Genomic DNA, 17,440 nt, shown 5'->3' on the forward strand with positions numbered 1-17,440 from the left:
ATATTCTGATATTGTCAGTATTTTCTGGCCAGCTAATTTAAGCAGTGGTGCATCCTGGCATTGTTGATGTAGGCAGTGTTCTCTGTCGCCACCCCATACAAAGACAAAGCTCAAAATCATACTCCCTATCTGACTGCAGAAGGTCTGGACTCCATCGCAGCTTTCATTGGCCAAGGACCGCCCAAGAGGATGTCTGACCGACATGTAACGCAACCAATGACAGTTGATGTTTATACGATAACAGACCGGCGTGCATCTACTAAATTATTCATTCCAAGTACATTGTTGCAAGTTTGCTGTAGAACCGATAACGAACCGAATGAACTGATACCATTTTTTTCAGATTCGTTCCGATACCGATCTGACACCAGCTAGGGTTGGGCTGTTAGACGATACCATCGTCCATCGCGATGGCTGACAGACCTCGCGATTCCCCCCATGTTTCCATGGTGACACGTCACTTGATCCACCACAGCCAAAATAGCACTGTATGACAGATATAGCGCTTTTATTTCTAAATATTAACACACTTGCTTACCATGTCATCATCTATCTTCTATTCCGATTCTCAAATATGTGTAAGTGAGTTTTTGTCGTTTAAACACCTTTATAAATGATCTTGATCTGTAAGGTGAGATGGGTGCCGTCATGTTTGTTTGGTCTGCAGTTCAGAGATTCCTGTCTGTTGGATTTATTACAGCAAGTGAATTCATCAGTTTCTCCTGAAATGGCCGGTGAACTGGGAGACAAATAGAGTTAACTTTATAGTTACTTACACTGTCTATCTGATATGAATAATGTGTTGAAGTGATAAATACTCTTTTGTGTTAAACACAATCTACTAAATACAGACAACTTTATTGTAAAGAAAAACAACAAATGAAAAAAAATATATGATCATAATCTATGACAGAAATGCTATTATAAACTAGATTAGTGGATAAATAAGCAGCAAAAGTTAATCTGGAAAAATCATGAGTGCACAATATTTGTATAAAATCTAAACATTTAGTGAAAAAAACATTTAGTGGGGAACAAATAAGAGTGAATAAGCATAGCACTAAATCTCGTAAAATGTTACACATTGCTCTTTGTATGGTTGTAAAATACATTTGTATGCTCACTCTCAATCGTCCCAAAACCGGCATCCGACCAGCGCGGAAGGTCTTTACGTGTTACTGTCCTTTTCTTGAGGCAAAGTATTTTTTGATTAAATGCAATACATTTGAATATGTATTCTCTCGTTATTTCATCTGACTCCATAAATGAAAAGGTTTTAATGATATCTGTGCATCATCAAATGTGAGCGAATGTTTGACTATTCCTTTTAACTCTTTAATGAAAATAATGCCAAAGTCGGCTAGAATAATCAAGTGTAACAATTTATTATGTCAGGTAAATGTATCATGCCAATTTCATAATCAATTCAAAGATAATCGATACAAAACATCAAATGTCTAGATTTCACCATTTGTCTAGAGACCATCATCCTTTGTGTGTCAGTTATCCCTACAATCTTAAAAACCTTATTACCTTTTGTTTTACTTATTTGGAAATGAGACATATGTACCAGTCGCAATGAGACATTTCAAATGATACTAAATATGTATAATACTCGATGTTAATCATTCACATTAAACCATATATTCTTGGGCGAGTCCTTGGTGATCTTCGCATTGGGGGAGAGTGGGATGAGCGAAAGAGATGTAGACTAGGATGACTCTGAGGTGAGACTTTCGTCTCAATAGTACACGAGGAGGAGTTCAAATGTTAATTTCCAGAGAGGTCCTTTGTCCTCTCAGGGTCTGGTTGCTCTTCAACCAGACTGTCTGCCATCTCCTAATTTCTCAGTTCTTACACATTCATGAAAAACAAGTAAATATATTTATATTTAAATATATACTATACAATTAAGACATCTTTTAAATGTATAGCGCATCTGTTTAATGAGGTAAATAATCACCCTTCGGCGTGCTGAGTGGCACAGGAAGAGCGGCAAGGAGAGGGCCCGTAGGTGCAGCGCCTTCATTGCAGATCCATTCGGTTTTACAAGGAAGTTGCTGGGAGAGAAACGCAGTGGTCAACTCTCATATCCTGAGGAGGATATCAACCGCTATATCCGCAACACCTACTAGGCAGGTGACAAATGGTCAAAAAGTGCTTTAGTTTTTGAGATACCCCTACCGGAGGTAGAACTAAACCCAACAATGTTTTTCCTCATCTCTAAGGTCTCCCATATATAAATTGGATTCTTGGCTCAAAATATTTTACTGCTAAGATTGTTAAATTAACAGATATTGTTATACACCCCAAAACCAAAAAAGGACTAAAATATAGCCTGTCCGTATGGGAGTTAAGGCATATTAACTAGTGCAGATCAGTCACACAAGCTCTGAGAGCTTTGAAACTTGGCATGTTTGTAGTCAGGAAGTTGCTTTACCTACTAGAAAAGACTGGATGTGAATATCTTGATGTATGGAATAAATAGAGACATATAAACACATACCTAAAATAAGCGGACATGCACAAATTGAATATCTATGCAGAATGTTTTCATTTACTTTGTGGTTGCTTTGCCAGGGATTATCATAGAAACACATATGATGACTTGTTGGAAAGATGGGGTTGTGCTGAATCCAGCAATACCAAAATTGTAAATATAGCACGACAAATCAGGGTGTTCTGTAACTCAATGTATGAGGTGTCTAAAATGAAAGAAAATGGAACACTGACATAATTTAGTCCAAAGTCCATTATCAGTGGTGAGAAGAATGTTGAGATTCTAATATAAGATACATTTAATAATGAAACATTTCATATGGCACCTTGTACTATATGGAAGCAAAGATTGAAATCACCTTACCATAGCACAAACAGGAGACCAGGAGTCAGGATTGCAGTTTGACCTTAATGAGCCTTTTAATAAAACTACAACTTAACACAATACAAATTAAATTACTGTCTTAAATCAAAAAAATTGCAATCTAACAAAACAAACACTCTGAGGGGGAATGAGCCTTCTCTTCTCAGGCTGTTTTTTTCTAGCAGCAACCATTTGGTACATGAACTGCTTTTGGTAACCAATCTGAGGTCAGCCCCCCATGATGTTACAACTGCAACACACCAATGTCACTCATCCACATTGTCATTAGTGACAAAGTGGGACATATTTGGACAGTCTGGGAAAGGGCAAGAGCAAAATTCTGTGCAGGTCAAGCCTACTGAAAGACACTGGCATTTGGTGGCATCGTTGCAGTTTCCGTCTTTACAGTAGAGGTGGGTGATGTCTCTAACTTCTTTAGATGCTGGTGCCTTCTGGAAGATTACAGGTTCAATGCACCCATCTTCTCTGAGCCTCCATCCTCCACCAACTCGGTTGCAGAGAAGAGGTTTGGCCAGGTGGCTGTGACGCCACACTGCTGTTTGGTACAAGGCTCTCAGCACATGTTGCTGGAAGGCATCTTCTGTTGGGGGTAGATTTGCCTCTGACAAATCTGTGGTAGACGCTAGTGTACCTCAGCTCATCCAGGTTGGTTAAAGGATGCCCATCCACCTTTTTCTTTTGGCCATACAGGAGAAGGGCACACCTTCTTGCCACAGTGTGCTTTGCTTCTTGCAAAAGCCTTTTCCAGGCTACCAGAGAGTCCAAATTTGGTCATTTCCTGTAACTTACAAAGATGAGTCTTCAGTCTTGTGAAGTCAGTGGCCTTCCCAATTCTGTACAAACTGCTTGTGGTGTCACAACTCTTGAGTAAGTGGCATGCAGGTGAACACTCACAAAGCACTGCTCCAAGTCATCATATGTGTTTCTATGATAATCCCTGGCAAAGCAACCACAAAGTAAATGAAAACATTCTGCATAGATATTCAATTTGTGCATGTCCGCTTATTTTAGGTATGGGTTGAGAGTCATTGTTGGGTTTAGTTCTGCCTCTGGTAGGGTTATCTCAAAAATTCGGGGGCATTGTCACTAGCCTATACAGCGATGGCATGAGGGAGCAAGACCTTGGTCACTGTGCAGCCCTTATATGCCCACTTGAACCTAAACAAACCCACCCTTAAGAAGTCAAAGAGGTTATCAAATCTGCCAGAACATCATCAGCATCAGGCCCAAGTGGAGTTCCATACAAGGTCTTCAAACATTGCCCCAGGCTTCTGGAACGTCTTTGGAAGATTCTAAGAACCATCTGGAGAAGAGGGAGATTACCTCAGCAGTGGAGATACGCAGAAGGTGTGTGGATTCCCAAGGAGGAGAATGCAAGTAACATCGAGCAGTTTAGGACAATCTCCCTCCTTAGTGTTGAGTGCAAAATCTTCTTCAAGATTGTTTCCAATCGTCTGATGGGATTTCTCCTTAAGAATACCTACATAGACACCTCGGTGCAGAAGGGAGGAGTCTCAGGGGTCCCTGGGTGTATCGAACACACAGGGGTGGTGACACAGCTGATCAGGGAGGCACGAGAGGGCAAAGGGGACTTGGCAGTGCTGTGGCTGGACCTGGCCAATGATTATGGATTGATACCACATAGATTGGTGGAAGTGGCCCTGAGCAGATACCACATCCCAGAGAAGATTCGAAATCGCCGTGTGTCCACCAAAGCGTTTTTAGCCAGCTGAAAACGCTAGGCGCTCTGCTGAAAACGCCTAGCTGTTGGCACTTGAGAGCGTTTTGGCAGCACAGTATTTTTTTCAGTTGAGACACTTTGCTTGTTATGATACAGAATATCCGCTAAAGTTTTCACACATATTTTGTTTCTGTGTTGATTCTATATTAAAATGTCAATACAATGTAATGTATTTTCTCTGGCTCTTGTTTTAAATGATTTTGTTCCGTTATTATGCTTGTTGTTATCATCTGTTGATTTTGTACAAGCAGAATGTGGCGGCTGGTCGGTGTGGTATTAGTCCCGCCCCTCCTCCACTGTGATTGGACGGTTGGGTAAAAAGTGACAGTGATGAGCGCTGCGTTTTGCCCAAAGTTGAACATTCTTCAACTCTCAGTGACCTGTAAAAAACGCCGAACGCCCAGCGCTTCAGTGTGAAAAAGACGCTCAGCGCCTCGTTACGCTCATGGCGTTTTAAAAACGTGGCGTTCCCATTGAAAACAATTGAAAAAACACGCCAGCCACGTGAAAAAACGCGGTGGACACACGGCCTTAGGGTGTCCTCTGGGACTTCAGTCTCGGAGTGGCATCGTCTGGAGAAGGGTGTCATTACAAGCTGCACAATCTCTGTGTCTCTGTTTGCACTGGCCATGAACATGCTCGTGAAGTCTGCGGAAGTGGAATGCAGAGGTCAAAATATTGCAGAATTTAAAGTAAAAAAGATGTCAAGTGGTACTAAATAGGAATATTTAAAACAAATTGAGAGAATATTCAATGAGCTTTAGAAAAAGTCTGATAAAAATGAAACATGAAAAAGAAATGCAGTTCATTCAAGAGATTAATAAATGTTGTTGCCAACCTAAAATGTCAGAAGAAGAGAAAGAAAAACTTTAGCTACATTTCATTTTAGATGAAATCTATATTAAAAAGGCAAAAAGGGCATATGTGAGATCTAGGGCTAAGAGGATGAGAATAATTGCTCATACTTCATTAATTTGGAAAAAAGATGACAAGAAAGACAGTTTAATTGTGTACAAAGTAGAACAATCAAATCATTACATAATAGCAAAAGAGGTTTACAATTGACTCTAAATTATATTCCTCATCCATTTCCTCTATTATTTAAAAAAATGTTTTCAGATGATAAAAAAAATAATATCCAGTCAACTTTTGTGAATCAGACGACATAATCATACAATAGATTGATGCAGCTGTTAAACAAAGTAAACCTGATAAATCACTGGGTCCTGATGGTTTAACGACAGATTTTTATTAATTCTTTTGTGATGACCTAAAATATATTTTATTTGAAGCCTTACACGATTGTATAAGTGATAATGAATTATTGCGATCTATGAAACAAGGGTTTATAATTTTGATACCAAAGCCAGGAAAAGATAAGAGATTATTAACCTACTCCCCATTGCACTACAAATATGGATTACAAAGTGTTTACTAAAGCACTGGCTTCTAGATTGAAAACTGGAATAATTTTATTGTCGGTCAATTTGCTGACAAAACTACTCGTTTCCTAAGAAATTAACAGCAAATACCCCTAACACTTCAGTTAATCAAGATTTTTCCAAAAGCTTCAGGTTTAATGCTAAATATGTCAAAATGCGAGGGATTGGCCATTCATGATCATCTTAATATAACAATATACAGTATCCCAGTTAAAAACGAAGTTAAATATTTAGGTATTTGGTTATCTAAAGCCCTATTCGCACTGGATTACTATTATCTGGGAACCTCGTGTGATTTAGAAATTACCCACCCACATCTGAATTTCGTGTGGCGCATTCGCACGGGATAAATGATGACCAAACCAGTCTAGGACAATTCTCTGGACTCTCTAGAACAATAATTATCAAAAAAAAAGTTGAACTTTGGAATTTGGCTGGCTGTAACAGGGTCATTTAGCAAAGGGGCGTGACAAAATACACTAAAAAGCCTATAAATCCCAAATGAAAACTCAGAACTTCACCAAAATTGATGAGCGTATGTGTCATAACATGGTGAAGAAGCATGCCGAGATTCATGCAGATCGGACCAAAGGTGGCGCTATAAATGGCAAAAAGCTTCCATTCTTATTAGGGGTTCAAGCATGAAATGCTGAAACCCTATTGTAATTGTAAGGATTCGTAAAACGCATCGTGCAGGCCAAACCGTAAGGCCTAGAGACTTGAAACCTGGCCAGATGGTAGGCCTCAATTTGGGGACAACCTATCAGAGTATGACCCCGAATGGCCCATAGGTGGCGCTACAGCAACCAAAAGTTCAAAATTGCTCATAACTCTTGGACCGTTGGTCCCAGGATCAAGTGTCTTATATTGTTGGAATCCTTGGCTCAAGGCGAACAAAATGGATTGAGGCAGGGAAAATTTTCTGCTATGTCGAATTTTGTCCAAAACCTACTTTTGCGAACTAGTCCCTGGTTTTTCGCCCAATCGGAACCAAACCAGTCTAGGACAATTCTCTGGACTCTCTAGAACAATAATTATCAAAAAAAAAGTTGAACTTTGGAATTTGGCTGGCTGTAACAGGGTCATTTAGCAAAGGGGCGTGACAAAATACACTAAAAAGCCTATAAATCCCAAATGAAAACTCAGAACTTCACCAAAATTGATGAGCGTATGTGTCATAACATGGTGAAGAAGCATGCCGAGATTCATGCAGATCGGACCAAAGGTGGCGCTATAAATGGCAAAAAGCTTCCATTCTTATTAGGGGTTCAAGCATGAAATGCTGAAACCCTATTGTAATTGTAAGGATTCGTAAAACGCATCGTGCAGGCCAAACCGTAAGGCCTAGAGACTTGAAACCTGGCCAGATGGTAGGCCTCAATTTGGGGACAACCTATCAGAGTATGACCCCGAATGGCCCATAGGTGGCGCTACAGCAACCAAAAGTTCAAAATTGCTCATAACTCTTGGACCGTTGGTCCCAGGATCAAGTGTCTTATATTGTTGGAATCCTTGGCTCAAGGCGAACAAAATGGATTGAGGCAGGGAAAATTTTCTGCTATGTCGAATTTTGTCCAAAACCTACTTTTGCGAACTAGTCCCTGGTTTTTCGCCCAATCGGAACCAAACCAGTCTAGGACAATTCTCTGGACTCTCTAGAACAATAATTATCAAAAAAAAAGTTGAACTTTGGAATTTGGCTGGCTGTAACAGGGTCATTTAGCAAAGGGGCGTGACAAAATACACTAAAAAGCCTATAAATCCCAAATGAAAACTCAGAACTTCACCAAAATTGATGAGCGTATGTGTCATAACATGGTGAAGAAGCATGCCGAGATTCATGCAGATCGGACCAAAGGTGGCGCTATAAATGGCAAAAAGCTTCCATTCTTATTAGGGGTTCAAGCATGAAATGCTGAAACCCTATTGTAATTGTAAGGATTCGTAAAACGCATCGTGCAGGCCAAACCGTAAGGCCTAGAGACTTGAAACCTGGCCAGATGGTAGGCCTCAATTTGGGGACAACCTATCAGAGTATGACCCCGAATGGCCCATAGGTGGCGCTACAGCAACCAAAAGTTCAAAATTGCTCATAACTCTTGGACCGTTGGTCCCAGGATCAAGTGTCTTATATTGTTGGAATCCTTGGCTCAAGGCGAACAAAATGGATTGAGGCAGGGAAAATTTTCTGCTATGTCGAATTTTGTCCAAAACCTACTTTTGCGAACTAGTCCCTGGTTTTTCGCCCAATCGGAACCAAACCAGTCTAGGACAATTCTCTGGACTCTCTAGAACAATAATTATCAAAAAAAAAGTTGAACTTTGGAATTTGGCTGGCTGTAACAGGGTCATTTAGCAAAGGGGCGTGACAAAATACACTAAAAAGCCTATAAATCCCAAATGAAAACTCAGAACTTCACCAAAATTGATGAGCATATGTGTCATAACATGGTGAAGAAGCATGCCGAGATTCATGCAGATCGGACCAAAGGTGGCGCTATAAATGGCAAAAAGCTTCTATTCTTATTAGGGGTTCAAGCATGAAATGCTGAAACCCTATTGTAATTGTAAGGATTCGTAAAACGCATCGTGCAGGCCAAACCGTAAGGCCTAGAGACTTGAAACCTGGCCAGATGGTAGGCCTCAATTTGGGGACAACCTACCAGACTATGACCCCGAATGGCCCATAGGTGGTGCTACAGCAACCAAAAGCTCAAAATTGCTCATAACTCTTAGACCGTTGGTCCCAGGATCAAGTGTCTTATATCGTTGGTAATCCTTGGCTCAAGGCGGACAAAATGGATATCTCCGTTTTCTGCTATTCTGCTATAAATTTTCTGCTATGTCGAATTTTTATCATGGTGTTTAGCGATATGACCCAGCACCCAAAATACTATCAAAACACTCCAACGCAGCCTCCATTCTTCGCGAAAGATGGATAAAAAAGCGCACAGGATACAAAAACCTTGAAAAAATTATAAACGACCCCGCCAAATCACAGAGATTGATTCACACGGGACTAATATTATCACAGGACCTCAGTGTTCGGTGAAATATGGTAGGTCATTTGCGGGGGAATTTTTACTTTACAAATTACACACATGGCCGATTCGCACGGGATTAAGATCACAGACAATCTCTGCAATTATTACACATTACTAGAGGTGACCAGGTAATACTTATCCCGTGCGAATAGTGCTTTAGAAAATTTAAATATTGATAATTTAGAGAAATGTAGATTAATAATGAATACTTGGCTGCAGAGAGAGCTTGGTTAATGATTTTTGGAAGAATTTTATTGACGGAACTAGAGAATCTTTCTAGATTCATCTACCCATGTTTCTCTCTAGTAGTTTCTGCTAAAAAGATAAAGGCAATAAGTTAAATTTTGATTTTATATGGAAAATCAAGATTCATTCTACATGTAAAAGTGATATGATAAAAGATTATGAAGAACGTGGTCTTAAAACGATTGACTTTAATATTATGAATGGAGTCATCATACTTAACATCAATCTTTCATTAATGATTAGTCCTCATTCTGGTTTGAGATTCCTATAGCTGTATTCAAAAATGTGGCGGCATAAGTTTTTTTTGTTACAATATGACTGAGCTTTCTAAACTCCCTCTAAAACTTAAGTATTATTGTACTGGAAATTAATTTACAAAACATAATTTTAGCCCACATAACATGTCAATCTGGAACAACAAATGTATAACAGTGAACATGAAATCTTTGTCTATTGATGAGTGGTGGCAGAAAGTAGAGCTGGGCGATTTTTTCCCCTAAAAAAATCTGCGATTTTTTTTATAAAAAACTCGATTTACGATTCGATTCGATTTTTTCTCCCCCATTTAAAACAAAATAACTGCGAACTGTAAATATATTTTAAAAAATATATATTTATTGTATTTAATTAAAGTGCATCAACATAAACAAAATTGCAAAGGCAAACCCTTTCACTAACTGAAAAGTCACTGTGCAGTGTGCAACAAAGATTGTTAAACATCCAAATTATTTATACTGTATTTGGATTGAGCTAATAAAACAACAAAAAATCCTGAGGTAACTCTTATGCCTGGTTCAGATTACACGTTTTTTTTGTCTGTATACAATAGTCACTGTCAGATTACACAATTTTGACTCCTAAAAATCTTGTCATGTTGTGGACAAGAAACATGTCAGACTACACGACCAGTCATCGCGAGCCGTCTCACACACTCATTCACTCGCACATAGGCTACACAAGCTCACTCACATAGCCTACACACACACACACACACACACACACACACACACACACACACACACTCACTCACTCACTCGCACATACACACTCACTCACATACACGCGCTCTCTCTCTCTCTCTCTCTCTCTCTCTCTCTCTCTCTCTCTCTCTCTCTCTCTCTCTCTCTCTCTCACACACACACACACACACACACACACACACACACACACACACACTCACTCTCGCCCACACACACACACACACACACACACTCACTCACTCGCGAACACACACTCTCACTCACTCTCCCTCACTCACTCGCGCGCCATTGTCGTGGAGGACCGTTAAAAAAATAATCATGCGAGTCTTTTTGTCGTGATGTCGTGAAGCATCGAGGGCTGCGCCGCAGGGAGCGTTCTACGGAAACCCTGAAGGAAGATTTGGCGAATGCAAAATGTATGTATTGTACGCTATACTGAGGGGGAGAAAAAAAAATCAAAACAATGTTTTTTTTAAAAAATATGAATCGATTTGACCTACTACCAACTCGATTTTTAAATCAAATCGATGACCATTGCATGACGGTTTTTGACCATTGCAATTGGGTAAAATCCAACAAATTGAACATGGAGCCACATTGAGATCCCCATGTCTATGGGATTAAATTATATAGTGCCTTGAAAATGAAGATTTCAAAAGAAAAGTTTAAGAACCAGAATCTAAAATTATATTGAAATGTCTTTAGGACATTTTGAGTGACAGTCACACAAACTTTGGAAAAATAATATTTATGGCAATTATGATAGCAATGATAGCATTTCTAGTTTCAACATTATTTATTGTTCTGATATTCCTCTTTAAAAGATAAAAGTATCAGCTGTATGCAAAGGGACCAACATTTGTTTTTTGGCCTCTGAAAATGTGTACAATTGACCAATTTATTCATGGAACCGCATTAAAATCTCCATATCTCTGGGACTGAACAATATAGGGCCTTTAAAATGAAGAGAACAAAATAAATGTTTGTTAAAAAGCTAAATCTAAAAGTATATTAAGATATCTTTAATACTTCTTGAGTTACAGGCATAAAAACTTTGGGGAAAAACACAATAAGTGAATTTTTGAACCGTCTCTGTTGCCATGTAATGCAACAAAGAAGTAATAGACATATTTTAGTAATAGACATACCAATCTCCTTGTAAAAATAAAATAACATGGAGCCCCAACATTTTAACCCCCTCCTAACCCCCCTTTAACTTATTGATTGGTATGTGTTGTAGAATGTGATGTGAAAATTGAATGTAATCTTTGTTTGTAAATCTTTCAGTTATGACTGCCTTTCTGTTAATGTTCAACAACAACAAAAAAAAAACAAAACAAAAAACCACCTCCTTAAAGCCAAAAATGGTGGGGGTGGATGCTACATACAGTACACCCACTACTTAAATACTAAATAGATAAGATCAGGCATCTGGATCAGTAGTCGTCTTTTGACTTCACTGCATGATTCCCTACCTGTTATGTGTATCATTTTATAATATTAAAATACTTTCTTCTTTCAAAACTTAAACTATAAACACGACAATTTTTGAAGTGTGAAGTTGATTATGGTGCTATCAAAAAGAAAAAGAAAACCTTCTGTGCTTGTTAAAGCAGTGTGACTACTTGTTGGTTGAGATGATCTGTTTGTCCAACCAATAAAAGATGTGGAGTATACAGGAAACATTCTTTGCAAATCTGTTACACTTATCCTTTAACTACCTAAATATTTAGTATTACAGAAGATTCTAAAAAAAATAAAATAATTGTTGCCCGTGCTTTGTTAAAACATCTTTCATACACAGTGAAAATCAATGTCTTTAAAAATCAAGAGTAGTTTGTATTACATGCATTGGTGGTGCATGTAGTGGAGGACTATCTACTGTTTATTGTGATGGCCATCATTGGTCTCAGGATTTGATTTTAGTCTCATATACTATCATTAATATGTGTTGGGTGTTTGCTTAGATTTCAAGTATTACATTATACAGTATTATATTACATTACATATGCAATTTAGACAAATAAGACAAAGCTTTTAATTTTTCAGGTCTGGCCTGAAGTTACTGATCCAGAGAAGTTTGTGTTTGAAGATGTTGCCATTGCTACGTATCTGTTGGTAAGTTGGACTATTCATTGTTTATTAGGAATATTATCTAATTTATAATTGAGTGATTGCATTTCACCTAAATATTAAGTGAATACATAGGACTATATCATTAAGATATTAAGATTTAATAACTGACAGTTTATGCATAAGAGACTTTATATGGAAAGCTTTGAAAATGTATATGGTGCATGTTAAAGAAATGGAGTAGGGCTGTCACTATCGATTATTTTGGTAATCGAGTAATTGGTCGATTATTTTGAGTAATCGGATATTTTTTTGTGGTAATACAAATAGACCTAAGCAAACAATAGCTTTCAAAATGACTTAAAATACATATACTGTATAATAGCAATGAGGCAATCATTTTTGGTTCAAATAAGTAAGTAATCGTATGGTTTTATAGAACAACACTGTTAAAATACAGAATATTATATGTAACCCTTTTCTCAACTAATTTATTTTAAAATTTCCCTAATCAAGAAAACCCTGGATTCCCGGCAGTTGAATGTTGAATTGGCCGGAGTTTTTTCTCTTCTCAAACTAATAATAAGCGCACGGTGCCTCCACCAGGGAATAATAAAGCAAAAATAAATTTACTTATAATTTACTTCCCCAGATTTTTAAATTCTTGTTAGTTTTTCCCCCAATTAATTGAAATAATAAATCAATACAGCAATTCCAAATAAGGGAAAAAGAATAACAATGATTTATTATTTAAACACTAATATGAAACACTTTTTGTTGGAAAAAAAATTTAATTAAAATAAAATAACAAATGGTGTTTCAAAGCGTAAAATAAGAAATGGAAAAAATTTGTTTTGTTCAGTTGTATAAAAGTTTTTACTCCTTACACCATTAGGTATTCAATAGCCTCAATCTATCTGAGTATTCTAAATTATCACCCTCAAATAACAATATACACTCTCCCTTCTTATTTTAAGTGAAAAATAAAATACACCGGATAATTATTGAAAACTCACAATAACTCCTTTGAATCGATTTACACACTTCACAGAATTAACACAAAATTAACTCAGTAACAACACAATAGATAAGTTTGGTCACAGTCTCTTATGGAAAAAAAAAACACACTCTTTTGGCTAGCCGTTGGGGCCCAATCGTTAGTGCACTTTCAAGGGAAATGAATTCAAGTAAAACTCAGTACATCCAGAGAATTTGTCGAAACAATTTCACTTACATTCCATCCAGGGAAATGACGAAGCAATGAAAAGTGATCACTTACAGCATGAGCCGCGAACAGAACACTCACGCAGTCACGGAGCCTCGGAGCCTCGGAGCGGGGTGAAAGTCCAGTCCGACCGCAACGACAAAGCAGCTCGCGATGAATCTCGTCCCCCAGACACTATTACGAGTCGTCTGGAAGTGCTTCTTGTGACACCGATGATTCAGTTACCGTCCTTGATGCTAATTTCTCCGTCACAATATCTCACAGTTAATGCACCAAGCAGATGACGCAGCCCAATGGCAGAATGGGTTGAAATTATACTACAGTAAAATAACACTTGAAACAAAATCGAGTAGATGAAAGTCCTATCTGTCACTTTGGGCCTGTACTGTAAGTAATGAAGTCTCCAAGAATGAAGCTCACTTTCAGTAACACGAGGACATGTGATGCAGTCTCTTCGCCATGTCATCTCTATAACATAACTTAACGCAACGTGCGTCCGTAAACTTTAAACAATCTCAATGCTGATTGGTCAACATTAATACACTTCAGTTCAACAGAACACCTCATTTGAGTAAAGGAAAACAGTACAAATGATAAAGAAACAAAGAATGTTGGTACATTTTGTTACATCACATTGTCAAATAAACAAAAACAAAATATCAAAAGTATATATTTTAATACTCTGCAATTTTCAAAATTAGGCGTATTTTTAAGGCACATTTTAAAGGGACACTTCACCCATTTGCATTAAGCTTTGCATTGTTAGAAACCCATTCATACTATTGAATTTTTTCATTTTCCCCCGAGATGAGAGAAATCTGTATTTACCTCTTTACACTTCCTCCTACAATGACGCAAAAATCGTCATTTTGCGTCATTGTAGGAGGAAGTGTAAGAGGGGGGGATTTCTGTTAAGACTACAAGCACTAGATCCACCCTTTCAAACCCGCCCATAGGGGGTTGGACCTAATGCGCTAACAGACCTATCACAGATCAGTGCGAGTGCATTTGATTTCAACGGCAGAAACCTGCAGAAAACATGGACGAAGAAAGCTGAGTAGTAGGGGTTACCATACTCTATTTCCCGGACGTCGAGATCGACAAAAATGTCCGGGATTCAGCTTTTGCTTTCTGCGGTCGCCATCCATTGTTTACATGCTCACCTTTTGTTTCAATCTAACTGAATTCACCCCGATTGGTGAATCTGAATATAATGTTTACATGAATGCTAAACAAGTGATCGGTTGATTTGCGTTTTAACATTGCTAAGAAAATACCCGCACCTCCGTTAGTGCTGGGCGGTTTACCGGTTCATACCGAATACCGGTGTTTATTTTTGTTACGATATGAATTTTTAATAAACCGCAATACCGGTGTATGTCGCTTTAATCGGAACACGGCGCTGCGCGACACAGTCTCACCCCTCATTTACAACACACGTCTGCGGCGCATTACGGCTGCGACAAGGTTTTATTCCGTCCTCCACGCGGTGCATCAAAATAGACTAGGCGCCTATATTTAGCGAAGCGGCGCGGAGAGCCGCTTCTGGGAAGCTTCGATCTGAAACACAAGCATTGACTAGAATGGGCACGAGACGTGTGGGTGAGAGTCTTTTTTCTCGCGGCGCGCGTGTTTTTATACTGTATTAACGTATCTGAAGTGAACTGACGGTCTTTAGAAAAGTTTCTTTGGTATTACGATTGAATCTTTCTTTATCTTTCCTGATAAAGCAGTGTTTATGAGCGTTGCTGCTTTGTGTACAGCCGTTACCGGGGAAACCACTGTTTCTGCCGCTCCTAAAGCGCGTCCTGCTGACACCTCTTTGTAAACAGCCTTGCAAACCTGTATTATTAATATTAGTGTGGATTTTTTCTATAATATTCACTCATGACAATAAAATAGGGCATTATAAGTAAATCTACTGCAGTATTTCCTCTCTCACTCAGTAGAAAATGTGGTTAACACCCATCATGCTTGAAAAAAAAAAAAAAAACGGTAAAAACCGTGAAACCGGTATAATTTAGAAAAAAACCGTGATGTTGATTTTTGGTCAAACCGCCCAGCACTAACCTCCGTGAGAGATAGCCCATGAGACCGGTGCATCTCACAGGCGCGCTCATCAGTAATCACAGTAATACAGGGAGCAGGACGAGGCTAGCGCCGCGGGAGAAAGACGCGAGGCCGGTGGCGTGATCGGTTGAAAGACGCGAGGCCGGTGGCGTGATCGGTTGATGTGTGTTTTACCATTGCTAAGAAAATACCTGCTCCTCCGTGCGAGATACGAGAACAGTGCCTCACAGGTGTCGGTCGTCAGTAATCACGCCACCGACCTCGCGCCGTTCTCCCGCGCCCCTCAGCCTCGTCCTGCTCGCCACAGTAAACATGATGAATGGCGACTGTAGAACGCAAAAGCCGAATCCCGGACATTTTGGGCAAACTCGTCACGGAGACTCACTCGTAGCCTAGCCTTGCCTTGATGTTTTTGTTCTCAACTGCGCTGTCTTACCGGTAGGCGTGGCTTGGGAGTGGCCTTGTAGGGCAGCGAAGCAAGTGCATTCTGGGAGTTGTTGTCTTTCATCCACATAAGCCAAAAATACATTTTCTGGCTTTTCTCAGTCTAGAAAGCTCCAAATTCAAAAATAATTTCACATTTCTTCTACATAAATGACCCACTTTCAATACACATTCATGTCTCCACGGGTGAAATGACCCTTTAAGGGGTCCCTACACATATACATAATATAAACAATCAACTTATGTACATTATGTATTATAAATGCCTGCAGAGGTCTCCAACAGCCTGGTGGTGGTGTTGTCCCACTTTACAGGAGATCAAATCATTGTTTATATTGGCCAAATGACATTTAATTCAAATGTTAACTTGATCTTTAATATTTGACCACTTTTTTATGATAGAAATGCTACAGTCACTGTATTTTCTTGAACAAGAATATGTGGACATCAAAACATGCAAAGCGAGGGGTTTAAACTTTTATTTTGAAATAGCACTTAACAGTTTGCATGTTTAAAAACAATATTGATGTATTATCCTGTCTTGCTATAGGTTAATAAATTATTTACGTTACAAATCTGATTAAATGGCACACATTGCGTTCCCAGATGAACGTTATAAGAAACCAAAACTCACAGCATATGCAGATATGGAGTTTGAGACACGCTCCACGGATATAAATGATAACAGTTCGTGTGGAGCAGCATTTATTCAGAGGTGTCAAAATATGGCGTTATTTTTTAGTCAAATGTCATGAGCGTGTAAGACATGCTCACGAACACATTATGTTATTTCACACGCGCAAAAATGAACCTTCAGCTGGCATGATAAAAGTACTCGCACACAAATTCAACAACCGAGAGGTGTACAAGTAGCTGCGAGCGAGCGCCTGGCATACTCTCATAGGTTAACTCTGCTTGTACAGTGTAATCCTGCTCGCGCGCAGCGGGCTTCGGCTCGCGGAGTGCTGTTTTGCTCGCGCAGTGGATTTCTGCTCGCTCAGCTGATTTCTGCTCGCTCGAGTCTACATGACTTTTGACAATTTGGGGGCGGAAACCAAGGAGGGCACTGACCCTCTTATGATTGGTCACTTTCATCATGGAAAATCTTGGGAAATCCTAACCCCGCCCACCTTCTGATGCAGCGCGCGTCACTCAGCTCGCTCTGCTACTCCGGCTATCTCTGTGTATATTTTAGACAACAAAATATGTGATAAAACACCATACTAACTCTTTTCGTTTTCATTTAAAGAAATCTTAAACATGATAGCCACACAAATGTGGTTCAGGCAAC

The 17,440-nt window shown here is 39.0% G+C and overlaps 1 protein-coding gene across 2 annotated transcripts in view; it reads left to right on the forward strand.

The window, feature by feature from the left end:
* Positions 1-17,440, forward strand: part of trmt44 (tRNA methyltransferase 44 homolog) — a 181,183-nt gene that overhangs the window by 34,281 nt on the left and 129,462 nt on the right. For both annotated transcript variants that reach the window (XM_081359233.1, XM_081359234.1), the window contains one exon: positions 12,387-12,455. In XM_081359233.1, coding sequence (XP_081215359.1) covers positions 12,387-12,455 — 69 coding nt within the window. The remainder of the gene's footprint in view (positions 1-12,386; positions 12,456-17,440) is intronic.

Source organism: Scardinius erythrophthalmus (genome assembly GCF_964197995.2).
Source record: "Scardinius erythrophthalmus genome assembly, chromosome: 2".
Classification (NCBI taxonomy): Eukaryota; Metazoa; Chordata; class Actinopteri; order Cypriniformes; family Leuciscidae; genus Scardinius; species Scardinius erythrophthalmus.